We start from the raw sequence: 25,805 nt of genomic DNA on the forward strand, positions 1-25,805 counted from the left end.
AGCTATGATTGGATGAGGCTGGACACCCCCCCCCCCCCCCCTCAGCACTCCAGGCTGCACTTCCTGTGTTTGGACTTTGGTCCAAAGTCTGTGTATGAGTTGGGGGAAAATGTGCTCTTGAGCTTTTTTTAAGCACAAATAAAGAAAACATAGAAAACTTTATTTTTTCTAAACAAAGTATATTAGAAATATTTTTCATTTACCATAAGGAGTGCAATAAAAGTTTTTGTGGAACAGTACCCGGCGTTGCCCGGTTTTTCCTTTCTAATCCTTGTTGGGGAGGAAAATAAACAAAGGAGGAAGCTTTTGACTTCATATCCCGTCCTCATATAGTGTTGTCATATCCCGACCTCATATCCCGACCTCCTATCCCGACCTCCTATCCCGACCTCCCATGCCGTCCTCCCATGCCGTCCTCCCATGCCGTCCTCCCATGCCGTCCTCCCATCCCGACCTGTAATATGTGTACCAGGTATTGAAATATCTCCAGCCGTACGGAAGTTATGTGGGAACATACATTTTCCATTGATTTGCATAGGACTTTAAACAAAAACCCTGACCCTCACAAATGGGGGTAGTTAAGGGTTAAATGAACTATTACTATATTTTAAGTGGACATATAAGTAACATGTGACCAAGTATTGTCAAATTATCTCCAGCCGTTTTGGAAGTTATGCAGTAACATATATTTCCCATAGACTTGTATGGGACTTTAAACATAAAGTCCTCCTGGCAAATGGGGGTGAGTAAGGGTTAAATAATCTATCCTATGTTTGTTGTTGACATATAAGTAACATGTGGCCAAGTTTCATGTTAATATCTTTAGCCGTTTGGACGTGATGCTGGAACATACACATACATACATACATACATACATACACACACACACACATACATACACACACACATACACACATACATACACACACATACATACACACATACATACACACATACACACATACATACACACACACACACACATACACACATACACACACACACACACATACACACATACACACACACATACATACATACCCACACACACACACACACATACACACACACACATACACACGCGTTGAGTTTTATTTATATATATATATATATATATATATATATATATATATATATAGATATAGATATAATATTTTAATTTATTTATTTTTATTTATAGAATGCCAAGTCCCCGAAAAGCATTTTAGGTATGTATTTTGTTAAGTTTCCTTAGTATGTTAAAAATAAAAAGTTAGAATTATTTTTATTTGTTTGTTTTCAGGGGGTGGGGGTGGGGAGGTTCCATTTTTACTGTTTGACACTTTATGCTGGGCTTTGTAGCTTTCTGTCATTTACATGTCTTTTGACATGTCACAAACACCTGTTAAGAGTTTTGATCGGTAGGGGTCTCAGTGCTGAGACCTTCATCTGTCTGAAGAACAAGCGGGAATAGATGTGAAATCCCCGACTCACATCGTTCATTGACTCACTGCTCTATTATAAGTCTATGGAGCAGCGAGACAAAGATGACTGAGAGCTTGGAAATAATGCTTGCTGCCGTGCATCACCACTAGTTTGCCTGATCTGTGGGGGTCTTGGCACTGAGACCCAACCGATCAGAACTTTGAATTTTTTTTTTTTTTTTTAATGACCCATTACTTCACAAACACATAAAGTTAGGGCTCGTTCACATGGCCATCTTTCTCCGTTATGTCATGCCCGTTCTTAAATCCATTCAAGCCTTTTGCAAATGGTTGTAAATGGATCTCATTGATGTCAATGGAATTGTTTTACAATCCTTTGTCACACATTTGCATCCGTTTGGTTTCTATTCCTTTGGTTTGGTGCATGCAGTCAAAAAAACAGAAAAGAAACAGATATAATAAATTTAACATTGCAGTCATCCGTTTGCATCAGTTTTTTCCAATTAGTTTTTTAAGCGGTTTTTAATTGTGAGCAACCGGGAAGTAGCCAGATGGAAAAAAATAGATGGACACAAACGAACAATAAAGGATAAAAACAGATGCAAAAGAATGGCCTCCGTTTGCATCATTTTGTTAGTCCGTTAAGAGTATGGTTCTTTTAACAGCAGTAACGGGAGAATAGCGGGAAGTGAGAAAACGGCCATGTGAACCCTGCCTTAATTGATACCATTCTGCCAGCTAAAGAGGCAATTACTAAGCATGTATTATTGAGTTCAGTATTCGCTGAACTATGATCAGTTAGCTCCTAGGCTTTCTGTAGTGGTGGCTGCAGGTAGCAGGAATTGTATTATTTAACTCCTTGATTAAGAGGTGGATTTGGGGGTTTCCCATTGATCAGGTAACAGACTCCTGATAATGATATATTTAAAATAAAAAACAGTACTGGACCAAAAATAAAGGAAAAGGGGAATTTGGGGCACTTAGAAAGATGTAGCGTTAACTCCTCCTTTTGAATAAAATTACATCTAAAGTTGCTCATTCATTTTTCTTTTTTCTCTGTAGCTGCGCATTCAGTTATTGCTGAGGTATCAAAGCCAACTAGCTCAAAGGAAAAATCCAAAAGTGAATCTAGACCACAAGCAAAACGCCCTCCTCCTCAGCGCAGAGAAAAAAGTTTTGCCCCACCCCCACCAAAGCTAAAGACTGTCTCCGAGTTGCTGAAAGAAAAAAGAATGCAACAATCCAAAGACTGTCCTCTGGCCCAAAATGCAGCTGTGGTTTCTCCGAGGATCCTATTATCTCCACAAATGGTGGTCAACCAGCCGTACATCCCTGCCGAAAAGCATCAAACCCCAGGTCTTCCTGTGACTTCAGCCACTTCACAAAACAGTCTCTTACAAGCTATGCCACCCTTTGGGCCATTACCGACATGCCAGGTTGTATCAACAAACAATATTGTTAGCAACACTATATCCTCAGCAAGTAGTGATCCTGCAAAAATGACCAGATCAGATGCGCACAAATCTGTCACTGGCACGCAGGATGCAAAAGCATCAGATAAATGCAATAGTGAAGTTATGGGTTCTGTTGTGTCTGTGGGTTCTCCTTCCAATGTGCAGGCCATACCAGGCAGTCAAGGACTAGTTTCCCAGCAAGTACCAATACAACTGCTTCAGACCGGAGTGAGCCCGGCAGCTACCCCGACCACCTGGATCCTTACTCCCCAAGGCTTGGTCCAAATTCCAATCCAGGCTTTTTTTCCTAATCCAATCCAAGCACCTGTGAATCAGAACTTGTCTGTCCCTAAATCATCTAGTATAAAAACTGCAGAGCCATCTACAAATGCAATGTCTTCTGATAAAGCCCCTGAAACACAGGCTAGTACGAGCGGTACTGCGAATCAACAATCGCTTAACAGTGATGCCTCATCTTCATTAGAAAATACTGCAGAAAAAAACACACAGCTACATTGTGTTCAGCCGGCAACACAATCGACCCTTACACCCAAAAAATATGTTGTTAAAATAAAAAAAGTTGTCCCCTCCAGTCAGCCTAAAGCAGGGTCATTGGATGTAGCAAATAGTCCAATTCCAGCTTCATCTCAGACCGTCCCCGAGCTCTCCTCAAGTAGCACTGAGAAGAAGATTTTAGACTTGAACCTTATTTCCTTGGAAGACGAGAACTGTGTGAAAAGATGGCTGCAAGGCAACAACAACATGCCTTATCTGCCACCCTCTGCTTGCACTCTGAAGACCTTTTCCAGGCTCTTGTTACAGAAGAAGACTTTGGAAGAAAGTGCATTTAAGCTTATTCTCAGTTCTGATGAAGAAAGTGACAGCAATAGGAAGCAAGAGATCCTAGACAACCTGGTGGAGCAGAAACTTAAAGACAATCCAGCGTACAACCTCCTCAAGCAGCGATTCATTTCTGCCTTCACATTCACAGGGCTGCTGGCTGGTTTCTCACTACCACAAAGTAAGCCGTCCGGGTATGAGGGGAAGAGCGGGGTCAGAGATGGAGACCAAGTAGTAAATATGGACGCATGTGGAAGCTCTGCTGATGGACATTCAGGTTATGAAGCTCCACAGTCACATCCAAATGAGGTAAGAAGTGGATTTATGTGTATATCTCAGACTATGATAAACCATGAATACCTGGCATTAAAGGGGTACCCCAGCCTTAAGGCATCTTATGCCCTATCCATAGGCTTACATTGAGGGGGCGGGGTGTGACATCACAAGGGGGCAGAGTCGTGACATCATGATATTCTGGCCCCGTGGTCGTGAGGCTTCAAACACGGAGCCTTCAGCGCTGCGTGCAGCTGAGACAGGTAGGTGCTGCATGAGAGATTGTGGGGGTCCCCATGATCAGACATCTTATCCCCTATCCTTGTCTTAGGGCCGGAGTACCCCTTTAAAGTGGGAACTGCAGCCAAAATTAACTTATCCTGTGGATAGGGGATAAGTAGCTGATCGCAAGGGGGGGTCCACCCGCTGGGACCCACCGCAATCTCCAGAACGGGACCTGGCTCTGAGTAAGGATTTCTATGGGAACTCCGAAGAGACCAGAGTACAGCACTATGGCATCATTAGTGCTCCCATCAGGGAGAGTGTCCCTTCTAGTGTTAAACTACACCCTGTCTCTATGAGCGAGACGGAGTCCCTTTCCGGAGATTGCCAGGGGGTCCCAGGGGTCGGAGCTCCCTTGATCAGCTACTTATCCCCTATGCTGTGGATAGGGGATAAGTTAATTTTGGTCGCTGTACTCCTTTAATGGTTTTAACAGTGGACCTCCAGCTGTTAAAAAACTACAAGTCCCAGTTTACCCGGACAACCATTGGCTGTCCAGGCAAACTGGGAGTTGTAGTTTTGCTACAGCTGGAGGTCCATAGTTTGGAGACCACTGAGCTATACATCATAACGCTGTGTGTGTGTGTGTGTGTGTGTGTGTGTATGTATGTGTGTGTGTATATAATATATATACACACACACAAAGTCCAGGGTGAGCAGCACCTCGGTATAAAAAAGTCAGTCTGGTGCAGGCAACCGTAAAAGCCCAGGTTCGGGGCCCACAGTAATCCACAGAAAAAAATATGGTTGCAGCACACAGAAATAATGATTCAAGGTGGCTTTATTCCAATTTGCTACATATATATATATATATATAATTGCCTGTACTGCATTCAAAACACTGCTACTTTGCTTGTACATGATCATGCATGTTATATATTATGGAGGATAACTGATGCATTCTGGCAAAAAAAACTTTTGGGTATATCTGGGACCCTTGGCCCCTCAGCAATCACCTGAATGGAGTGGTAGGAGCTTCTTCAGGACTCTTTCCATCCACAGCAGCTTCCTAAATCACTCACTGTGCAGGGACTTTGGGGGGTATTTATGAAGCATTTTACCCTTGTTTTCTTGAGTAAAATTGTTGCCAATATTTTGGTGCAGCGTGTTTTTTTTACGACTTTTCATATACGCGCATTCCTGTGTTTGGCTGTGGTAAGCGTGTTTTGAGTCAGGTTTTTGCAGTGGTCAGGAATTTATAAAAATGCAACTTTTGAAAAAGGTGCAAAATTTGGCGCAAACCCTTTAAAAAGGTGCACATCACCTTCATTAAAAAAATGGCATAGAAAACACACATTACAAAAAATATGTTGAAATTACTCATTAATATAAGCAAATTGCCTTGTCATTTGAAATATATATATATATATTTATTTTGCATAAAAAAATATATATATAACAAAAAATATGTATAACTTTTGTTTTTTAATTGAATTTGAAAAGATTTTTCAATATGGTTAAGATGGACAGGTTTAAAAGTCTGGCTATTTGGTACAATTAGGTTTAAAAACCATACTTGTTTACATGTTAATCCAAATTATTACTTTAAAATTAAAATGACTAAGTTTTTAGGGATGCAAATGCATGAGAAAGTGCACCAATCACATCCCACCACCACAAGGTAGGGTCATGCCCCCTCCCATAGACTTGCATTGAGGGGGCGGGGTGTGACATCATGAGGGGGCAGGGCTAAGACGTCACGAGCTGCCGGCTCCAGTGTTCGGAACAGTGTGTTCCAAATGCTGAGCAGCAGAGTACCCCTTTAAGCATACGTTTGACTTTTTTTAAAGTAGTACCGTAGTTCAAAAACTGTACATATGGGTATCTTTTTTTTTTTTTTTTTTTTTTTTTTTTTAAAGTGTAAAGCTGTTGTTAGTTTTACCGGAAAGTGCACTCTGTAAAAACCCACCCCAAAATTGTTTTTGTTTTTTCAATGAAAGTTATTAAAAGTACAATTGGTTGCACAAAAAATAAGCTCTCATATGGGTCTGTGGATGGAAAAATAAGAGTTATGTGTCTTCAAAATGGGCCCAGTCCTGATGGGGTTAAAAATCAGCCTGGTTTTGTTAGATTAACCCTTCAGACTGGTGACAGTGGGGTACTCCACTGCCCTAGCGTCCAGAACGTTTAGTTCAGAACGCTGGGTACGGGGGTCGTGAGGTCACGGCCACGCCCCTCGTGATGTCACCCCCCCACCCCCGCCTCAATGCAAGTCTATGGGAGGGTGCGTGACGTCCGTCACGCCCTCTCCCATAGACTTGCATTGAGGGGAACAGCTGCCCTGGCCTTCATTTTGGTGGTCAGAAGGAAGCCGTAATTTACCTTTTATGGAATATATTCAGCAAGCAGACTGACTCAGCTTGCAGCCACGTGTAGCACATAGAAGATGCTAAGCTCCGCCCCCACTTACTGTAGTTTGTTCTGGGTTTCTCTGTTACTAGAAAAAGGCAGTGTTCAGGCTTTAGAACTGGTTGTCTTCGGTAAGGAGTTAGTTACCGATTCTTCAATGTATAATTGTTGTCTTGCTCTTTGAAAGGGAGACCCTCTGAATCTTGAGAGTCAGACTCCTATGAGTGCTGCAGACAAAACTGGGAAGCGACTCAGGAGGAGACCGGCGTATCGCCACAGTGAGACATGAACTATCGGTATGTTAAAGCCCAACTCTGCTGCTACACTGTATCTCTAATAACCACCAATCATTCAGATTCATATTCATCCTGAAGCCTGATTTATTGTGCAGTCTTCTTAAAGGGGTATTCCGGCTTTATACATCTTATCCCCTATCCAAAGTATAGTGGATAAGATGTATGATTACAGGGGTCCCGCTGCTGGGATCCCCGCGATCTCTGTGCCTCCAAGATGCGACGCCACACCACGCCCCCTCCATTCATGTCTATGGGAGGGGGCGTGACTGCCGTCACGCCCCCTCCCATAGACATGAATGGAGGGGGTGTGGCGTGACGTCACAAGGGGGCGTGCCCGTGACATCAGGTGAAACTTGAAAAATTAGAATATGGTGCAATATCACGTCCCCTCCCATAGGCTTGCATTGAGGGGGCGTGGCGGGGCGTCACAAGGGGGCGGAGCCGTGATGTCATGATACTCTTCCCCCCCGTGGTCGCGAGTCTTCAGACACGGTGCTATGGTCGTTCCGTGCAGCTGAGACAGGTGGGTGCTGCATGAGAGATTCTGGGGGACCCCAGCAGAGGGACCCCCGCAATCAGACATCTTATCCCCTATCCTTTGGATAGGGGATAAGATGTCTTAGGGCCAGAGTACCCCTTTAAACCCACATCCACCCTTTTTCCCGGCTTGTTCCAATCTCTATGGAACTAATCTTTTACCAGAATTACCGCTCCTTTGATGGTGTTTAGAGTATTTTTCTCTGATTCTTTTTTGCTTGTTTTACCACTCAGTTTAGAGTTTTAACATTATAATTTTATTATTTTACATCTTCTAATGTTCTCATCTGTGGGTTATTACTGGAGCGGAATGCTCTGGCTGTAGCCTTTTAGGGTCTCTGATGATGTAATTCTTCAGTTCAGACGCACAACCTTCCTTAACGGTGACCCTCTAGGGATACCTAAAAGTACATCAGGATCCTGCAGTTAAAGGGGTTATCCAGGAAAAAACAAGTTAAACAGATTTGTAAATTACTTCTATTAAAAAATCTTAATCCTTTCAGTACTTATGAGCTGATGAAGTTGAGTTGTTCTTTTCTGTCTAAGTGCTCTCTGATGACACATGTCTCGGTAATAGTGTTGAGCGGCATAGGCCATATTCGAATTCGCAAATATATGGACGAATGTTCGTCATATATTCGCTAAATTCGCAATATTCTCGTTTTTATTTTCAGATATGTGAAAATTCGCGCTTGTGAAAATTAACATATGCGAAAATTAGCATATACAAAAATTCGCACGCCAGTCTCACACAGTAGTATTAGAGCCTTCTTTACACCACACAAGCTGGAAGCAGAGAGGGATGATCACTGTGATTTGTACTGTGAAAAAAAAAAACACCAATATTCGTAATTACGAATATATAGTGCTATATTCGCGAATATGCGATATTCGCAAATAAAATTCGCATTGCGAATATTCGTGAGCAACAATTCTTAGGAACTGCCCAGTTTAGAAGCAAATCCCCATAGCAAACCTCTTCTACTCTGTGCAGTTCCCGAGACCAGCAGAGATTTCAGCAGAGAGCACTGTTGCCAGACAGAAAAGAACAGCTCAACTTCAGCAGCTGATAATTATTGAAAGGATTAAGATTTTTTAATAGAAGTAATTTACAAATTACTTTCTCGAGACAGTTGATATAAAAAAAAATTTTTTTCCCTAGAATACCCCTTTAATGTAGACTGACATGCAGCATGATGGATACCGTATTTTTCGCTGTATAAGACGCACTTTTTCTTCCCCAAAACTGGGGGGAAAAAGTCGGTGCGTCTTATACGGCAAATACACCCCTATCGCGGCGGTCCCTGCGGCCATCAACGGCCGGGACACGCGGCTAATACAGGACATCACCGATCGTGGTTATGCCCTGTATTAACCCTTCAGACGCGGCGATCAAAGCTGACCGCCGCGACCTGAAGGGAAAGTGACACTAACCCAGCTGTTCAGTCGGGCTGTTCGGGACCGTCGCGATTTCACCATGGCGGTCCCGAACTGCCTAACTGAATAGCGGGGTTAGTGCTTACAGGACACCGGGAGGGACCTTACCTGCCTCCTCGGTGTCTTCTCCGTTCAGGCATCCCCTGTATGGCCGGCGCTCTACTTTCTCGTCGTCGCGTACGTGCGTCGGCGTGCATAACGACTTGATGGTGGCGACGGAGAGCGAGGATACCCGGCCGGCAGCAGAGATGTTCCGGAGCGATGGGGACACGGCGGCAGTGATGAGCGACATCCAGGGCAGCGGTGACGGGTCCGGAGCGGCGGGGACACGTGAGTATTACCTCCTATAGGGCGAAAAATACGGTAACTCCCAACATTCAACTATTTTTTAATTTATTTTTTTCCCTTTTTTTTTTTTTTTTTTTTTAAATCAACCTTTGGTCTTTATGTTCATGGCCATTTTGCGCCGCCATCGTTTTTATGAAGTTTTGTCACTCCTAGATTTCCATAGATCCCTACTGTATGCCTGAGTGCTAACTCTCCACAGTACGGATCTTGGGGACTCCTAGTGCCAACTACTCGGGGTTAAACAGGTCTACTAGCTGATTAATTGCTGGTATAGTCTGAGGCCACAAATAGCTATCAGTATATGCCCATAATAAGATCAAATACCCATGTAAAATCTGCTCCAAAAAAACATATGATACCCAAATAATGCCTATAGGCTATTTAGTTCCTTGCTTTTTTTTCTTTACATTTCAGCTCTGAGTTCCCTCCATGTCTAACGTTCATATATTGTATTTTTTGTTCTTCTTTCACAGTAAAAACTGATCATGATGTAATATCCACCTGCTAAAGCCAATGTAGGAGTTCATGACAAAGTAGTCATTACATCTGCTGAGCACTTCAGAGAGCAGCACATGGATCCAGTTCCGCAAACCAGAGTTTGCTAACCTTTGCTGGCCGATGCACGGTGCTGCCTATTTGGGATCTGACACTATTTTTTGCAGGTCCACCTGTTATATTCTTATAGCAGAGGGAACATGTTTGTAAGTTGAAACTATAATTATGAGAAACCTGCAAAGTAATGTATAGATTACATGTACCTGTAACTAATTGAACAATTCTCCAAAACCACCTTTTGGTTTTGGGCTCCCTTTAAAGGGGTAATCCGCTGCTCAGAGTTTGGAACAAACTGTTCCAAACGCTGGAGCAGGCGCCGGGAGCTTGTGATGTCATAGCCCGGCCCCTCATTACGTCACACCCTGCCCCCTCAATGCAAGTCTATGGGAGGGGGCGTGACAGCTGTCCCACCCCCTACCAAAGACTTGCATTGAGGGGGCAGGGCGTGACATCATAAGGGGGCGGGGCTATGACCTCACAAGCTCCCAGCATCGGCTCCAGCGTTCAGAAGAGTTTGTTCCAAACTCTGAGCAGCGGAGTACCCCTTTAAGTTGGGCTTTTATGTAAAGTCACGACCTAATATTTAAGTTCTTTATGTTGTCTCTTTTTTGGTATATTTTTATGTTTGTGTCTGATCTTTTCGTATTTACTGTTTAAAAGACCCAAAAAGACAGACCCCATGCATTGTGTTAATTTATAGAGAATTTTCCTGCTAAAAATGTGAGACAATTAAGTACTCCACTTAATACTTAAGTTGTTAATAAAAAAAAAATTGTTTTTTTTTCCCAATTCTATGCTGTTTGTTACTATAACTCCCACACATTGTCAACTGGCTTTCATAGACAAATGAAATGCAAACCTGCCTACAAATACATGGTATCTTTTTTCAAGGAAATCTATGGCAGCCATATTGGTTGTCATCCCATTATTTCCAGCAGCAGATAGAAGTGAAAAAAGACTGAATAGATCTTAAACATCTTGATGGAAGTTTACAATTTAGTGATCTGTTGTTACTGGCTATGGCTTTGAAATTTATCGTCTGAATTTATTGAATCTGTAACCAATGTTTTACTGATATTCAATAGATATAATCTACATAAAAAGTTGATTGATTTTGTATAAACATTACATCAAGTTTCTTGAGTTATTTTACTCCAAAGCTGCATTCACAATTCTGCTAGTGGAGTATCGGTATAAATATTACATGTACCGTATATCACTGTGTACATTACATTACTTATTCTGTACTGATCCAGAATTATATCCTGTTATACTCCAGAGCTGCACTCACTATTCTGCTGGTGAGGTCACTGTGTACATACATTACATTACTTATCCTGTACTGATCCTGAGTTATATCCTGTATTATACTCCAGAGCTGTACTCACTATTCTGCTGGTGGTGTCACTGTGTATATACATTACATTACATTACTTATCCTGTACTGATCCCGAGTTATATCCTGTATTATACTCCAGAGCTGTACTCACTATTCTGCTGGTGAGGTCACTGTGTACATACATTACATTACTCATTCTGTACTGATCCGGAGTTATATCCTGTGTTATACTCCAGAGCTGTACTCACTATTCTGCTGGTGAGGTCACTGTGTACATACATTATATTACTTATCCTGTACTGATCCTGAGTTATATCCTGTATTATACTCCAGAGCTGCACTCACTATTCTGCTGGTGAGGTCACTGTATACATACATTACATTACTTATCCTGTACTGATCCTGAGTTATATCCTGTATTATACTCCAGAGCTGTACTCTCTATTCTGCTGGTGAGGTCACTGTATACATACATTACTTATCCTGTACTGATCCTAGGCTACATCCTGTATTATACCCCCAATATTTAAATTTAAATATTTAAAATTTAAAGAATGCAGACCGCAGAATACATTTCATACAAACACGTGTCTCTTCTGTGAGTATTTCAGTTTAAGAACCTGCAGAATTATGAATGTCGCTCTGGAGGATAAGACAGAACATAACTTTGGTTTCACGATAAAGAACATAATGTATTTGCAAACGTACTACTCATGGAAACTGTAAAATGGTACACAAATATGAACACACACTCCAATGTTTGTCATAGACCCTAGATTGCTGCCAGTAATACAGTTGTACAGGATAAGGAAAACATGGCTGCTAGTAGACACAGCTACTACTGACGGGGAGCTGTGAAAAGGCCAAAATATACATTAGTTGCCTGAAGTTAAAGGGGTACTCCGCTTCTCAGTGTTTTGAACAAACTGTTCCGAACACTGGAGCCGTTGTCGGGAGCTCATGACGCCCCGCCTCCCCAATGCAAGTCTATGGGAGGGGGCGTGGTCACGCCCCCTCCCATAGACTTGAATTGAAGGGGGCGGGACGTGACTCCATGAGGGGGCGGGGCTATGACATCACGAGCTCCCGGCTCCAGCGTTCAGAACAGTTTGTTCCAAACACTGAGCAGCGGAGTACCCCTTTTAAGAAGTAGATGTTCAGTAAAGATGACTATTCCTAAAATGTCTAAAGTAAACTTTGTTTACGTATTCAGTATCTAGCCTTCAGAATTGTGAATGCTGCTCTGAAGTGTTACCATCCTATTACATGGGGGGGGGGGGTTATTAGCCAAACAGTTTTCTAAGACTCCTGGCAAATTAAGAATTTGTCATCTTTTCCTCTGCAGCCGCCTCTAAAGACGAAAGCAATTTAGTGTTACAGAGCTTTAGGTTGGAGCTATTGCTTGTTAGGCACTCTCTTTTTTGACTCGTGGTGCAGGTGCCTAAGCAGATGTCTAAATGCCCTAACAGGGTACGGTATATGGACTGGGCTGGTACTGACTTATTAGTGACAAGTTAAAGGGGTTGTCCGGTAAAAAATAACTTATCCCCTATCCATCATGATGGATGGAGGAAGCACGCAAGTCGTGCGAAACAGAGCTCTGTTGTCTATCACTGTCCCCCCACCACCCTCTTCCGATCAATATGTGTATGTGAGTATGCTTCAATAAAGATACTTCTTGCTGAACAGTTGCCGATGTTCGTTCGTTCTCTTTATGAACATATATGAATACTACTATTCACATCAGAGCACCGCGACCAGCACCTTTGCTACATTTACACCCAGCACCAGTTCCAAGGTCCATCGCTTCACGCAGTGCCGCGTTACCGCTTGTTTTGAACAGTAATTTACAAATCTGTTTAACTTTCTGGAGCCAGTTGATATATGAAAAAAAAGTTTTATCCTGGATAACCCCTTTAATTACTATGGGAATGCCAGGGATGCCCAAGTATTGTACTCAGTACCAGGGGCTCAGCTCGGGAGATCGTGGGCGGAGTCCCAGCGTTGGATCTCCCACCCCCCACAATCAGACACCTATTTCCAATCCTGTGGATAGGGAATAAGTTATTTTTCACCGGACAACCTCTCTAATGTTTCATGCCATTCTGCTGTTTGTACTAGTAGAACTGTTTACATTTTCTTTTGTATACTCCATGAAAACCACATATAAATGCAGTGTGTGAACTTGGCCTGGCCTTCAAATTATCTAAGAGGGACCAACATTATTAAGCTTAGAATTTAAATGTTTTTTTTTTTTTTTTTTCTTCTGGAAAATGATATAATTAAAAAGTTGCTCTATTTTCTCACTAACCTACATCATCTCTGCGTTTTTTTAATGTTCCTCTTTTCTTTTCCTGTTTCTTGGTTGCATGAGCTGTTATGGTTTCCCAACACGACATCTGTTTGCTGTCTCAAAGGATACAGAGAAAAAGTGATTTACAAGTTAAGTGCCTTTTCTAAAGGAAATAATGAAAGTCCCATGCTTGATGATTTAGAATGGTAAATATGGTTCACCTCACCCCTCTTGGGCCTATTCCAGACTCTCACCAAGGTTGTCACAGTGTAGTTCATTGGTATAATATATATGCTGCCATAAATAAGACCTGTGTCATGCTGATGAAGCCTGCATGGCAGGAAGGAAGGAATTTCCTCCATCTAAATGGATATTTAATTTAAGTATTCATTCATAGATACAATGAACATATAACATAAATGAAGGTTATCCTCATCACAGAAAGTGATTGCATATTGCTAGGAAGGGGCGTTGCTGGACAGGAGGCTATTGGGGCTAAAGCCCCTGGACTAGCACCAATAGCACCAAGTCTGACTCAGGCTCACTTGATTATGGGGATTCCAGGACTTTCCCCGGATCCCTGGCTGGTTAGCATATAAAGGGGTAACATCGTGCTTTTTATTTATTTATTTTTTTAACCCCTTAGGGACATGTGCCGTTAATGTAGGCTGCAGCGGGTAAAGTCTGTCTGCCACCAGGAGATTCTGTTCTCCCGCTCTCCACGCCTAGCCAAGCCTGAAAGGCTGAAATATTCTTAGACCGCGGCTATGAGCGGAGGGCAGGATAACAGCGGGGCTGACCAGAAGCCACTGCTGTCTTAAAGTAGTGGTGGCAATAAAAATAAAAACAGCGGTAGCCAGAGACCCAGGGCTATGGGCCTGAGACCCGGGGCTACAGCCCTGTTAGGCCCCCCCCACCCTAGCAACGCCCCTGGTGTACAGGATTTGGTCAGTAACAGTAAAATGGTAATATGTATGGTGATAATATTTCCTCCTTGTATACTAGACAGAAGGAGGGAAAAAAAGGGCCACTCCCATGTGTAGTATTGTTAAGGGACATGCAAGCACATCGCCGCATCTACTATGCTATACTAACCTTGTAGAGCTGTGCTACAGAATAGGCACCACTCTATGAAAGGCAAGGAATTAAAGGGGTACTCCGGTGAAAAACTAAATTTTTTTTTTTTTTTTTTATCAACTGGTGCCAGAAAGTTAAACAGATTTGCAAATTATTTCTATTAAAAAATCTTAATCCTTCCTGTACTTATTAGCTGCTGAATACTACAGCGGAAATTTTTCTTTTGAAACAGAGTGTCTGCTGACATCATGAGCACAGTGCTCTCTGCTGACATATCTGTCCATTTTAGGAACTGTCCAGAACAGCAATATGTTTGCTATGGGGATTTCCTTTTACTCTGGACAGTTCCTAAAATGGACAGAGATGTCAGCAGAGAGCACTGTGCTCATGATGTCAGCAGACAGCTCTGTGTTTCAAACGGAAAAGAATTTCCACTGTAGTATTCAGCAGCTAATAAGTACAGGAAGGATTAAGATTTTTTAATAGAAGTAATTTACAAATCTGTTTAACTTTCTGGCACCAGTTGATTTAAAAAAAAATAAAAAAATAAAACATTTTCACCGGAGTACCCCTTTAAGGGCGTTAACCAGATTATCAGACTGGACGATTAAGCTTCTGGAGTGGCGCTGAGGCTGTAATACACGTGTACAACAAATGTTATACACTACATGGCAGGGGACAAAAAGTTTTTTTTTTTTTAAATAGTGGAGTACCCCTTTTAAACAGTATGCTGCTCGATCTGTTTGCCCTAGGGGCAAATATGGAGGAATAAGTATAACGCAGGGGGGGGATGTATTTTGTGGTGGCTAAGAATTCTTGTGTAACCAGATAGCAGCGCACATTAAGACCCCTTTTTTTCCCCTGCATTTTACTTTGTTTCCTTGTATACTGGCATTATTGTTATTATTGGGCTTGGTATACAGGATTTGGTTAGTAACAGTATGATGGGGATGTGTATGGTGATAATATTCCTTGGGATTTGGGGTTTCCCCGGTACTAAATTTAAATTTGACATTAGTTATCCCAACATAGAAATCAACTAATAGTTTATTTTGAGATCAGCACAATGAGGCTGTAAGTATACTGGTATTATTGGTAATATTGGTTTCAGTATACAGGATTTGATTAGTAGCTGTATGATGGTAATGTATGGTGATATTTGTTCTGTATACCTTTTATTTGTATGGCTATCTTTTAGCTGTCCTCTATCTCATGCTAGAAAATTGTATTGCTTAGAAATCAATATTTTTTCTTTTTTTTTAAAACTATATGCGAGATCTCAGCATATACAGGCACCATAAGGGTGATAGGAGTGTGATTCTACACTGTACAGTCGCCCGCTGGTATTAGTGAGAATATTGAAGAGAAGGCTGGGTGCGATTGGGCATAGATCAGGTAGTGGTCAGTGGTGTCTCTGAAGTTGCGGTTAGGGGGGAGTATGGGCTTTAGCCTTAAATGTTTTGAAGACTTAGTAACACCCCAGTTGCGAGGATATGCCATTATGTTCTAATCTGACTGCCTGGAGCCCTCATTTTTTAAAAAGTTTTACTGACACAACAATGTTACCAGCTATGTACAATGCACTGAATAAAGCCATACTGCAATACTTTGCTGCGCAGGACAGAGCTTGGAAAGTGATTCAGGGAGTACTGTGGCCCTTTCACATTCTGGGTTCGTGAGAGAAGTAACATTTACCCCTGCAATTTGCCATCATTTTCTGTTATGGGAATAAGCATCCCAAGTCGAAAGATTTATAAAAAAATAAAAATAAATTAAAAAAAAGCCTGATTTTGTTAGATTTAACCCTTCAAAGTGTTAACAATGTAATTTTAGTGCTTTCATTGCTGTTATTGAGCCCCTGACATCCCCCTTCATGCAGCACAGTTATTTCTCTGTTTCAGGCAGTGAACCAGGGTTGATCTGTTCGCCAGTAGTACACACAGGCACTTCCTCCCTTAGTTGCCTAGGCCAGTGTTTCCCAACCAGGGTGCCTCCAGCTCTTGCAAAACTACAACTCCAAGCATGCCCGGACAGCCGTTGGCTGTCCGGGCATGCTGGGAGTTGTAGTTTTACAACAGCTGGAGGTATCCTGGTTGGGAAACACTGGCCTAGGCAATCACAGTACAACACTTAGTCCTTACTGCTATGCCATGGCATAGTGCTGGTGAGAGTGCACTCAACAGGCTGAATATAGATGGCATGTGAAAGGGAGAAGGGATTACTAATGCACTGGGTTTGTAAGATGCTTTGTGAGCCGTAATGCAAGAAACAGCAACAACAATGAAGAGGTTATACTAGCTGCTGCTACTGAGAAGCTAAAGGGAGGGAGACCACACTACAGCACAGTGGACATACAGCAGTAAGATACACTGGTATTGATGCAATGGACAGCTGCCATGAGCTTTATATGGGTGGTTAGAGATGAGAGGTAAAGGGATTGTTTCATCTCCCTTGATTACCTTTCTCTCTGTGCTGCTGTCTGCAGCAGAGAGAGAGCTGTCAACATGAGGGGAGATAAGAAGAGATATCTACAGAACCAGGTAAGTTTTCTTAATGAAGCCAATTGCAAACCTGTTTATGCTGCCATGCTGTACACACAGAGACATAATTAAGGACATGGGGATTGCCCTTTTAATTTACCTTTGTGGATCATATCTAGCAGGCTGATTGGCTTAGCTTGTATATTGTTTCTCAATAGAGCTTCGAGCCGGTGATCTCCTCTCCCTAACCTTTCTTTCCAAACCCCCATCCCCTATCATGGGGACAGTTTCCTTTCTGCCACCCTACAGTTCTTCTAAGTGGGACAGGTCTCTCATCTCCATAGATCAGCAGGTTCCCCCCCCCCCCCCCCCCTTAGTACGCCACTGCCTGGACATTGACCTTATGACCTCTTACTTTAATCGAGTGCAATAGTGGCCGATCTGGCCATAGCTGGCCTTGTGATCACATTGCAGCACCTACCACAGGTGCTGAAGAAGCTCAAACCAGGAGCGCCTGGTCTGCAATCCGTGGTGGCTCATATCTAGGAATTAAAATTAGTCCCCAGCTTAAGGATTTATATTCCCTCAATTACCTCCCTTTCCCCGCTTGATTAAAGACCAACTAACAAAACACCATACCCCCTACCTCTCCTGGTTTGGTAGAAAAGACATGGTCATGTCACTGATCATTCCCAGACTCGCCTACCTCAATCACACTCTTCCAATCCCTATCCCCTGTCTATTTTTGCTGAACCTGAGTAGGCTCCTCTCAACCTACACTGCTCAAAAAAATGAGGGGAACACTTAAACAACACAATGTAACTCAATGTAAAGTCAATGACACTTCTGTGAAATCCCACTGTCCACTCAGGAAGAACACTGATTGACAATCAATTTCACATGCTGTTGTGCAAATTGTACTGACAATAGGTGGAAATTCTAGGCAATTAGCAAGACACCCCCAATAAAGGAGTGGTTATGCATGTGGTTACCACAGACCACTTCTCAGTTACTATGCTTCCTGGCTGATGTTTTGGTCACTTTTGAATGCTTGCAGTGCTTTCATTCAAGTGGTAGCATGAGATGGAGTCTACAACCCACACAAGTGGCTCAGGTAGTGCAGCTCACCCAGGATGGCACATCAATCCGAGCTGTGGCAAGAAGGTTTGCTATGTCTGTCAGCGTAGTGTCCAGAGCATGGAGGTGCTACCAGGAGACAGTCCAGTACATCAGGAGACGTGGAGGAGGCCGTAGGAGGGCAAAAACCCAGCAGCAGGACCACTACCTCCACCTGTGTGCAAGGGGGAGCAGGAGGAGCACTGCCAGAGCCCTGCAAAATTACCTCAAGCAGGCCACAAATGTGCATATGTCCACTCAAACGGTCAGAAACAGACTCCATGATGGTGGTATGAGGGCCCGATGTCCACAGGTGGGGGTTGTGCTTACAGCTCAACACAGTACAGGATGTTTGGCATTTGCCGGAGAACACCAAGATTGGCAAATTCGCCACTGGTGCCCTGTGCTCTTCACAGATGAAAGCAGATTCACACTGAGCACATGTGACAGAGTCTTGAGACGCAGTGGAGAACGTTCTGCTGCCTGCAGCATCCTCCAGCATGACTGGTTTGGTGGTGGGTCAGTAATTGTGTGGGGTGGCATTTCTTTAGGGTGCCGCAAAGCCCTCTGTGCTTGCCAGAGGTGAGGTAGCCTGACTGCCATTAGGTACTGAGATGAAATCCTCAGACCCCTTGTGAGACCATATGCTGGTGCGGTTGTCCCTGGGTTCCTCCTAATGCAAGACAATGCTAGACCTCATGTGGCTGCAGTGTGTCAGCAGTTCCTACAAGAGGAAGGCATTGATGCAATGGACTGGCCCACCCGTTCCCCAGACCTGAATCCGATTGAGCACATCTGGTACATCATGTCTCGCTCCATCCACCAAAGCCACGTTCCACCACAGACTGTCCAGGAGTTGGCGGATGCTTTAGTCCAGGTCTGGGAGGACATCCCTCAGGAGACCATCCGCCACCTCATCAGGAGCATGCCCAGGCATTGTAGGGAGGTCATACGGGCACGTGGAGGCCACACACACTAATGAGCCTCATTTTGACTTGTTTTAAGGACATTACATCAAAGTTGGATCAGCCTGTAGTGTGGTATGGTGATAATGTTTGTGTGATTATTGTTGTCAGCACAATCCACTATGTAAAGACATCTCATAAGCTGTGGCAAGAGATTGAAAATGAATATAAAAACTCTCTGCTTATTGACAAGGGCAACTCTGGGTATAAGGAAACGCTTCCTGACCCAACAAACCTGTTCAGTGCAATCTTGGCCCTTTTAATCCAACTGAGGGATGTTGTAGGCCGAGCTCCAGAATCTATTAATCTTAGCTACCCTGAGTCTTTTAGAGGGTCCCGGCTATCTCTCTCATACCTATTAGACTATGTGAGCTGTATTCTCTCTGAAGACTGACTGAGCTCGATCTTCAGCATTTCCCCCTCCAGATTCCTTGTGCTGCCTTCCCTGAAGCCCCTAATTTTAGGCATTGCGACAAACGACACCTTTCAAAATCCACTCACCTGGTTTGGAGAAATGTTGTCTGTGGTACAACACCCAACCAAATCCATATCTACCCCATACAAAAAGCTATCACTCAACAAATCCCAAGAGCCACCCCAGTCATTAAAAAGTTCACTCCCCCACTGTGATACACCATCTTTTAAAGAGGTACTCCGGTGGAAATGTATTTATTTATTTACTTATTTTTTAAATCAACTGGTGCCAGAAAGTTACAGATTTGTAAATTACTTCTATTAAAAAATCTTTACCCTTCCAGTACTTTTTAGCAGCTGTGTGCTACAGAGAAAATTCTTTTCTTTTTGAATTTCTTTTTTGTGTTGTCCACAGTGCTCTCTGCTGACACCTGATGCCCGTATCAGGAACTGTCCAGAGCAGGAGAAAATCCCCATAGCAAACATATGCTACTCTGGACAGTTCCTGACATGGACAGAGGTGTCAACAGAGAGCACTGTGGACAAGACAAAAAAGAAATAAAAAAATAATAGAATTTCCTCTGTAGCATACAGCTGCTAGTAAGTACTGAAAGAATTAAGATTTTTTTTATAGAAGTAATTTACAAATCTGTATAACTTTCTGGCACCAGTTCATTTAAAAAAAAATAAAGTTTTCCACCGGAGTACCCCTTTAAAGCCGCATAAGATATCGAGGTATGTGCGCATACAAGCAAATGGCTACAAAATTTTAAGCCACTGGTATAAAACTCCTGACATAACCTCTCGATACTCCGCAGTGGAGATGCCAAGCCCACATGGGTTCATTTATACACATATGATGGGACTGCCCAGTGATCCGTACTTGGTGGACTGACATATTCTCCCGTTGCAACACCATCTGCCACTCCACTGTTCCCTGCTCACCAGACATAGCCCTCCTCTCTGTCAGCATTAAGGAACTAAGGGTGGTGGCTGCATTTCCCAGGTATTTTCTTTGGTCTTATCCACTTGGATAGTGTTCTTTTAGCTGGTGTGACGGTTTCTTTACTGTACAAAAGGGACAGCAGCAGCCGGGACTGAGCACAACTGATACAGGTGAGCAGAAAATTGTATTTTTGTTTAGCTTATTCTCCACAACATTTTTATCCTGTGGTTTGCTGTTCTTTTTTTTTTTTCTTGTAGTGCAACAGATCCGGAATTGCATCAAGTTTTCTATTTGTGACAGAAACCTTAACACAAATGTAAAACGAGCCATATACAAATGACGGTTCAGCTCACAGTTTGATACTTAAAAACAGCAAAGGTGGACTTGACTTTTAAGCCAAATACTCACAATTGCACGTGAATCCTTTAGAGTTTATAAAAAGCAGTTCCAGGAGTTTCCTGGCTTTAGCACAAATTACATGACACTATATTTATTTTTAAAACTACCTCTACTCTGGAATTACTTGGCCCAATGAACACCTCTTTAGGTGCTGAAAAAGTATGTCTGTAAATACCTTTATTCTTTTTTAGTTGGGGGGTTTTAGTGTCTAGATGAAAAGTGATATTTTTAGCCCTGGAAGTCACGTCTCATTTCATACCTTTGCTGGTCAAGAGAGTTTAAAGAAACATTCCTGGCATAACAGGTATCCTGTGTTATACCTAGTACAGGCATAACACAATATATAGGCTTACCATATTTTCTTTAAAGCAAAAATGTGACATTGGGATAGCACAAATAAGACGGGGTTATGTATTATATACATAGATAGTTACAGTCCCTTGGCTTTGTGCTACCATATATTGTATAAAAATATATACTATACATATGTTATATAGATACAGTCCCCTGGCTATCTGCTCCCATATATTGTATATAAATATATACAATACATATATATAGTTGTATGCTCCCAGGCGGCTCTGTGGAATCCTCATCATTAATATATACCTTGGTATGTTGATCTATATCTTTCTTATTTTTAGACCAGAAAAATGCACTAACATTCTACTAAAATGTTGATGATCTGTGTAGATAGTGATATTTGAGTAGGTGGAAAAAAAAGATCTGAGGATAACGAAAATCTACCAGTAAGCACCAGCCCGGGTAATTTTCTTTAAAGGCTATGTGTAACAAAAGGCTTTGTTTGGCCAAAGGGGCAAATTATTTATACAATGCATTTGGAAGGTTTTTGGACCCTTTCACTTTTCTGATATTTCCTTATGTTGTGACCTTGTGATAAAAATATTTCAAATCTATTTTTCCCCATCATTCTGCACTTAAGATCCATAATAAGGGGAAATACTGTGAAAATATAATTTTAGAAATCTATGCAAATTTATTCAAAATACAAACTAAAATTTCACATGGACATATCCAGACCCTTTGCTTTGACACTTGAAATTTAGCTCTGGGGTCTCTCATTTCTCTTGATCATCTCTGAGATGTCTATACCTCACCTGTGGTATTGTGTGAAGGCAAATTTCTGCAGCATTTTAAGTTTCCCGAAAGCACAGTGGCCTCCATAATGCTCAAAGGGGTACTCTGCCCCTAGACATCTTATCCAAAGGATAGGGGGTAAGATGTCTGATCTCGGAGGTCCCGCCACTGGGGACCCCCGCTATCTCTGCTGCAGCACCCTAGACATCCGGTGCATGGAGTGAATTTCTCTCTGTGCCGGATGACTGGCGATGCGGTGCAGAGGCTCGTGACGTCACAGTCACGCCCTTCTCTTGACGTCTCGACCACGCCCCCTCAATGCAAGTCTATGGGAGGGGGTGTGACGTCACGAGTCTCCGGCGCTGCACCCGACGCTCTAAATGAATGCCAGGTGCAGCAAGGAGATGTCATGGGGCAGAGTACCCCTTAAAGTAGGAGTTTAGAGCAACCAGGATTCCTTTTAGAGCTGGTCTTCTCACTAAACTAAGTAATCAGGGGAGTAGGGCCTCAGTAAGAGATAGGACCAAGAACCCAATGATCACTCTGGCTGTGTTCCTGTGTGCATAGTTACATAATTGTAAGGCAAAAAAAATGGCATATATTAATTGCCCAAAGCCTTTCCACATCCTCCTTCATCACGGTGATCAGCTCCAGCACTCTTAAAAAACAAAGGTTGTTCCCTCCAGTGTGAACGATCAAAATCCCTCCAGAGCAGTCCTGGCAATATCTACTGCCTCCGTCAGCACATGTGGCCACCGCATACCTGGAATGCCACGCCAATATGCAGCGATGTTACCGAAACCCAGTGATCTACCACTGGGACGGCAATCCGCCCTCTGTGCCGCTCAGTGGAAATATGAATGACCCAAAAAGAACACCGTAGCCACTGGAGGATCTGAAAAAGAAAACAGGTTAAAGCAACAATTCAGGACAGACATATCCTGCATAGCAAACAGAACGCCAGCGCCCAATCCACTGAATATCAGACACCGGAAGGCCTGCACGCGAAGCCTCGGTCTCGGCACCAACCCAGAATGAGTGAGTGCCAAACTCGGACACAGGGGCTCCAACCAGCCCCAAACATCGCTTGAACACCGTTTGAAATTGATACCGCATCAGAGGCAAACCATCTGCATGGGCGAAAAAATGAGCGCCCCACTCCCAGACCTTCAAAAAGTCTGTAACCGCCTCGACGGGGCACGCCTCCCCGTCCACCACCTGCAGCCAAACCCAGGTACCTCGACCAACCTGATCCGTCTTGGACCGCCGAATGCACAGCTGCGACACGCCATTGGAAATTGCACATCCTCACGAAGTAAGCCTCCAGTACCTGACTTCGACACCGGAACTAGCTCCCCAATATGCAATGCTCAAAAAAACGCCACACAAAAAGCTGCAAAGTAAAGAACAAATTCAAAAGGCGAGGAACCACAATGCACCACAGCATCCAAGAGTGAGTAAAACACAGGTCTACGTTTTTCCCGCCACACGTACATGCGCTGCCAACCCTTTAACGCCTGCTGGATCAAAAAAGGCTTATTCACATCCTCCTATCCCAGCAACTTAAAATGAAAGCTGACCCCCGCACACCACTCACCACCGAAAAAAGCCCCAAAATCACAAGAACCAGCCGCATCCGTAAACAAGTTCAACATTGCACACCTCAGCCGCCTGCCAACAAGTACGGCCATTGTATCTCCTCAAAAACTTCTGCCACACCAAAACATCAGAACGCATTTGCCTTGAAATGCGAATATGATCGCCAGGGCGAGAAGCGCACTTCGTGGCCAAAGACAGCCGTCTAGAAAACACCCGACCCATAGGCATCACCAGGTGACCCAACAAAACCTGCATCTGCCGGAGCGTGACCTTGCATACCCCGCAGAAACTCTCAATCAATCTCTATGCCCAAAAAATAAATAACCGTAGCTGGGCCCTTATTCTTATCGGCAGACAAAGGAACACCAAACCTCTGCATGAGAAAATGAAAGGAATCCAACAAAAAGCGACATCCAGAGGACCCTGCAGGGGCAATAAACAAGAAGTCGTCTAAATAGTGAATGATAGAGGTACTACCCGTCTCGAATCGCACCACCCACTACAAAAATGTACTGAACATTTCGAAGTAGTGGCATGAAATCGAACAACCCATGGGCAAACACACATCATAATAAAACTGACCATCAATGTCGGACTTCGCCATCAAAGCCCCCCTGACCAGCACAACCACCCGGTCAAAGAAGAAGGAAGGAAAGGAGCAGGAAACGGAAGTATCCTCCTTAGGAAGCCCATCATTCACCGAGGAACCCTTCGGATAGGAAAGGTGGTGAATAAGGCGAAACTTCCCAACTTCTTTCTTCTGAACCACACCAAGCGGAGAAACCCGCAAGTTAGGAAAAGGAGGAGAATCAAAAGGGCCCATAAACCGCCCCAAGGCAACTTCTTAACCAATCTTATCATGCACCACCTCAGGGTGCTCCTGGGCAGATTTCAAATTATCAGACATCAAAGAACCCAACACAAACGGAATGAAAAAAACTAACGTAAAACCATCAAACAAAACCACAGCATCCTCCCTATTGGGATACTGATCAAACCATGGGCCCATCGCGGCCACATTCACCGGGGTCCTTCCCCTCAGCTGAGGTTGGCGTCCAGACGTTCTGCTTTGGAGCCCGCGGGCACCGCACCACCTCGTGTCCTCCTCCACAGGAGGAGCACTCATGCTTGTACTTACACAAGCTGAGAAACCTACAATGCCCTTCATTGTATAACCAACAGCCATCTTCGCACTGCCACTCTCCCCACAACCCCGGATTGACTGAAAGGATGGCACTCTCTGCGCTATCATCAAGCGCAACCACACGCCAGTTGCCTTGACACCCCAATCCACCTCTGGCTGCAACACCAGACGGCGCCAAAATTCTTCGTCGTACCACCACCAAGCAGTACCCCCATGTGCATTATAGGCATTGTACACCGAGTCCATGTACACAAAAAGCTCCAAACAGCGTTCCGGGACTTCTCACCCATAATACACACCAAAACCGCTTGTAACCAATTTCCCATAGTCTTGACAACCCGGGGTCTCAGAGGAACTGACTAGAAACTAGCGACCATAAATCCACATACTGGTTTCCCGAAATCTTTTCTTTAACCATATCTGAAACATGCACACCCAAAGGGCTAATCCCACAAAAGAAGGCCTCCTTGTGGACACAGCTAACTCCTTGATATTTAAGTGCGTCCTCAAATGGAGACTCATCAACCTGCTCCTCCACATGTGCAGGGATGGGCTGCTGGGGCACAGACAGGGACAGGCGGGGTGTCGGGCACCACATCAGCCGATGAGGACGCCTGAGAAGCCACAGAGGCATCGTCACCCATTATAACTGTTGAACTGTCTCTAACTGAGGAGCAGGAAACAGCCGCAGCAGGCAGGGAGCTGCGCGAGAGGGGAGGAAACACGTGGGCCGTAAGGGGTTAGGAGCTAAATCCCGGAACGACTGAGACAGCGCCGAGTGCACCACAGTGCGGCCCCTCCGCCCGCCGGATGCGACACGCGGGGGGCTTGGGCTCAAATGGGCAGGAGAACGGGACTGCCTGGTGGTCCGGCAACCACCCACAGATGCTGCAGAACCAGCCGGCATCGTACCTGCGTAGAGGGAGCAGCAGCAGCAGCAGGGCCCCCAATCTCGGGAAGCAGCCGAGAAAGGAGCACCGAGTCAGTCAGTACCCTCTCCTGGAGCGTAGACCAAATCAACTCAAGTGCTGGTGAGTCAAAGAAGAGCAGCATGGGCAGGAAGGGAACTAATATAACCTGTGGGCGTACCTAGATCTATCCCCTCCTCACCCGAGAAAGTCGGAGGGCTCCCAACCCTAG

The 25,805-nt window shown here is 43.8% G+C and overlaps 1 protein-coding gene across 6 annotated transcripts in view; it reads left to right on the forward strand.

Moving 5' to 3' along the window:
* Positions 1-10,069, forward strand: part of SNAPC4 (small nuclear RNA activating complex polypeptide 4) — a 43,465-nt gene extending 33,396 nt beyond the window's left edge. For 5 of the 6 annotated variants that reach the window (XM_056540969.1, XM_056540973.1, XM_056540972.1 and 2 more), the window contains 4 exons: positions 1,181-1,208; positions 2,487-4,027; positions 6,810-6,918; positions 9,714-10,069. In XM_056540969.1, the coding sequence (XP_056396944.1) occupies positions 1,181-1,208; positions 2,487-4,027; positions 6,810-6,911 (1,671 nt within the window). In that variant the 3' untranslated portion in view covers positions 6,912-6,918; positions 9,714-10,069. The remainder of the gene's footprint in view (positions 1-1,180; positions 1,209-2,486; positions 4,028-6,809; positions 6,919-9,713) is intronic. The other variant, XM_056540970.1, reaches the window with a different exon arrangement.
* Positions 10,070-25,805: the final 15,736 nt, after the last annotated feature.

This window comes from Hyla sarda, chromosome 9 (genome assembly GCF_029499605.1).
Source record: "Hyla sarda isolate aHylSar1 chromosome 9, aHylSar1.hap1, whole genome shotgun sequence".
NCBI lineage: Eukaryota > Metazoa > Chordata > Amphibia > Anura > Hylidae > Hyla > Hyla sarda.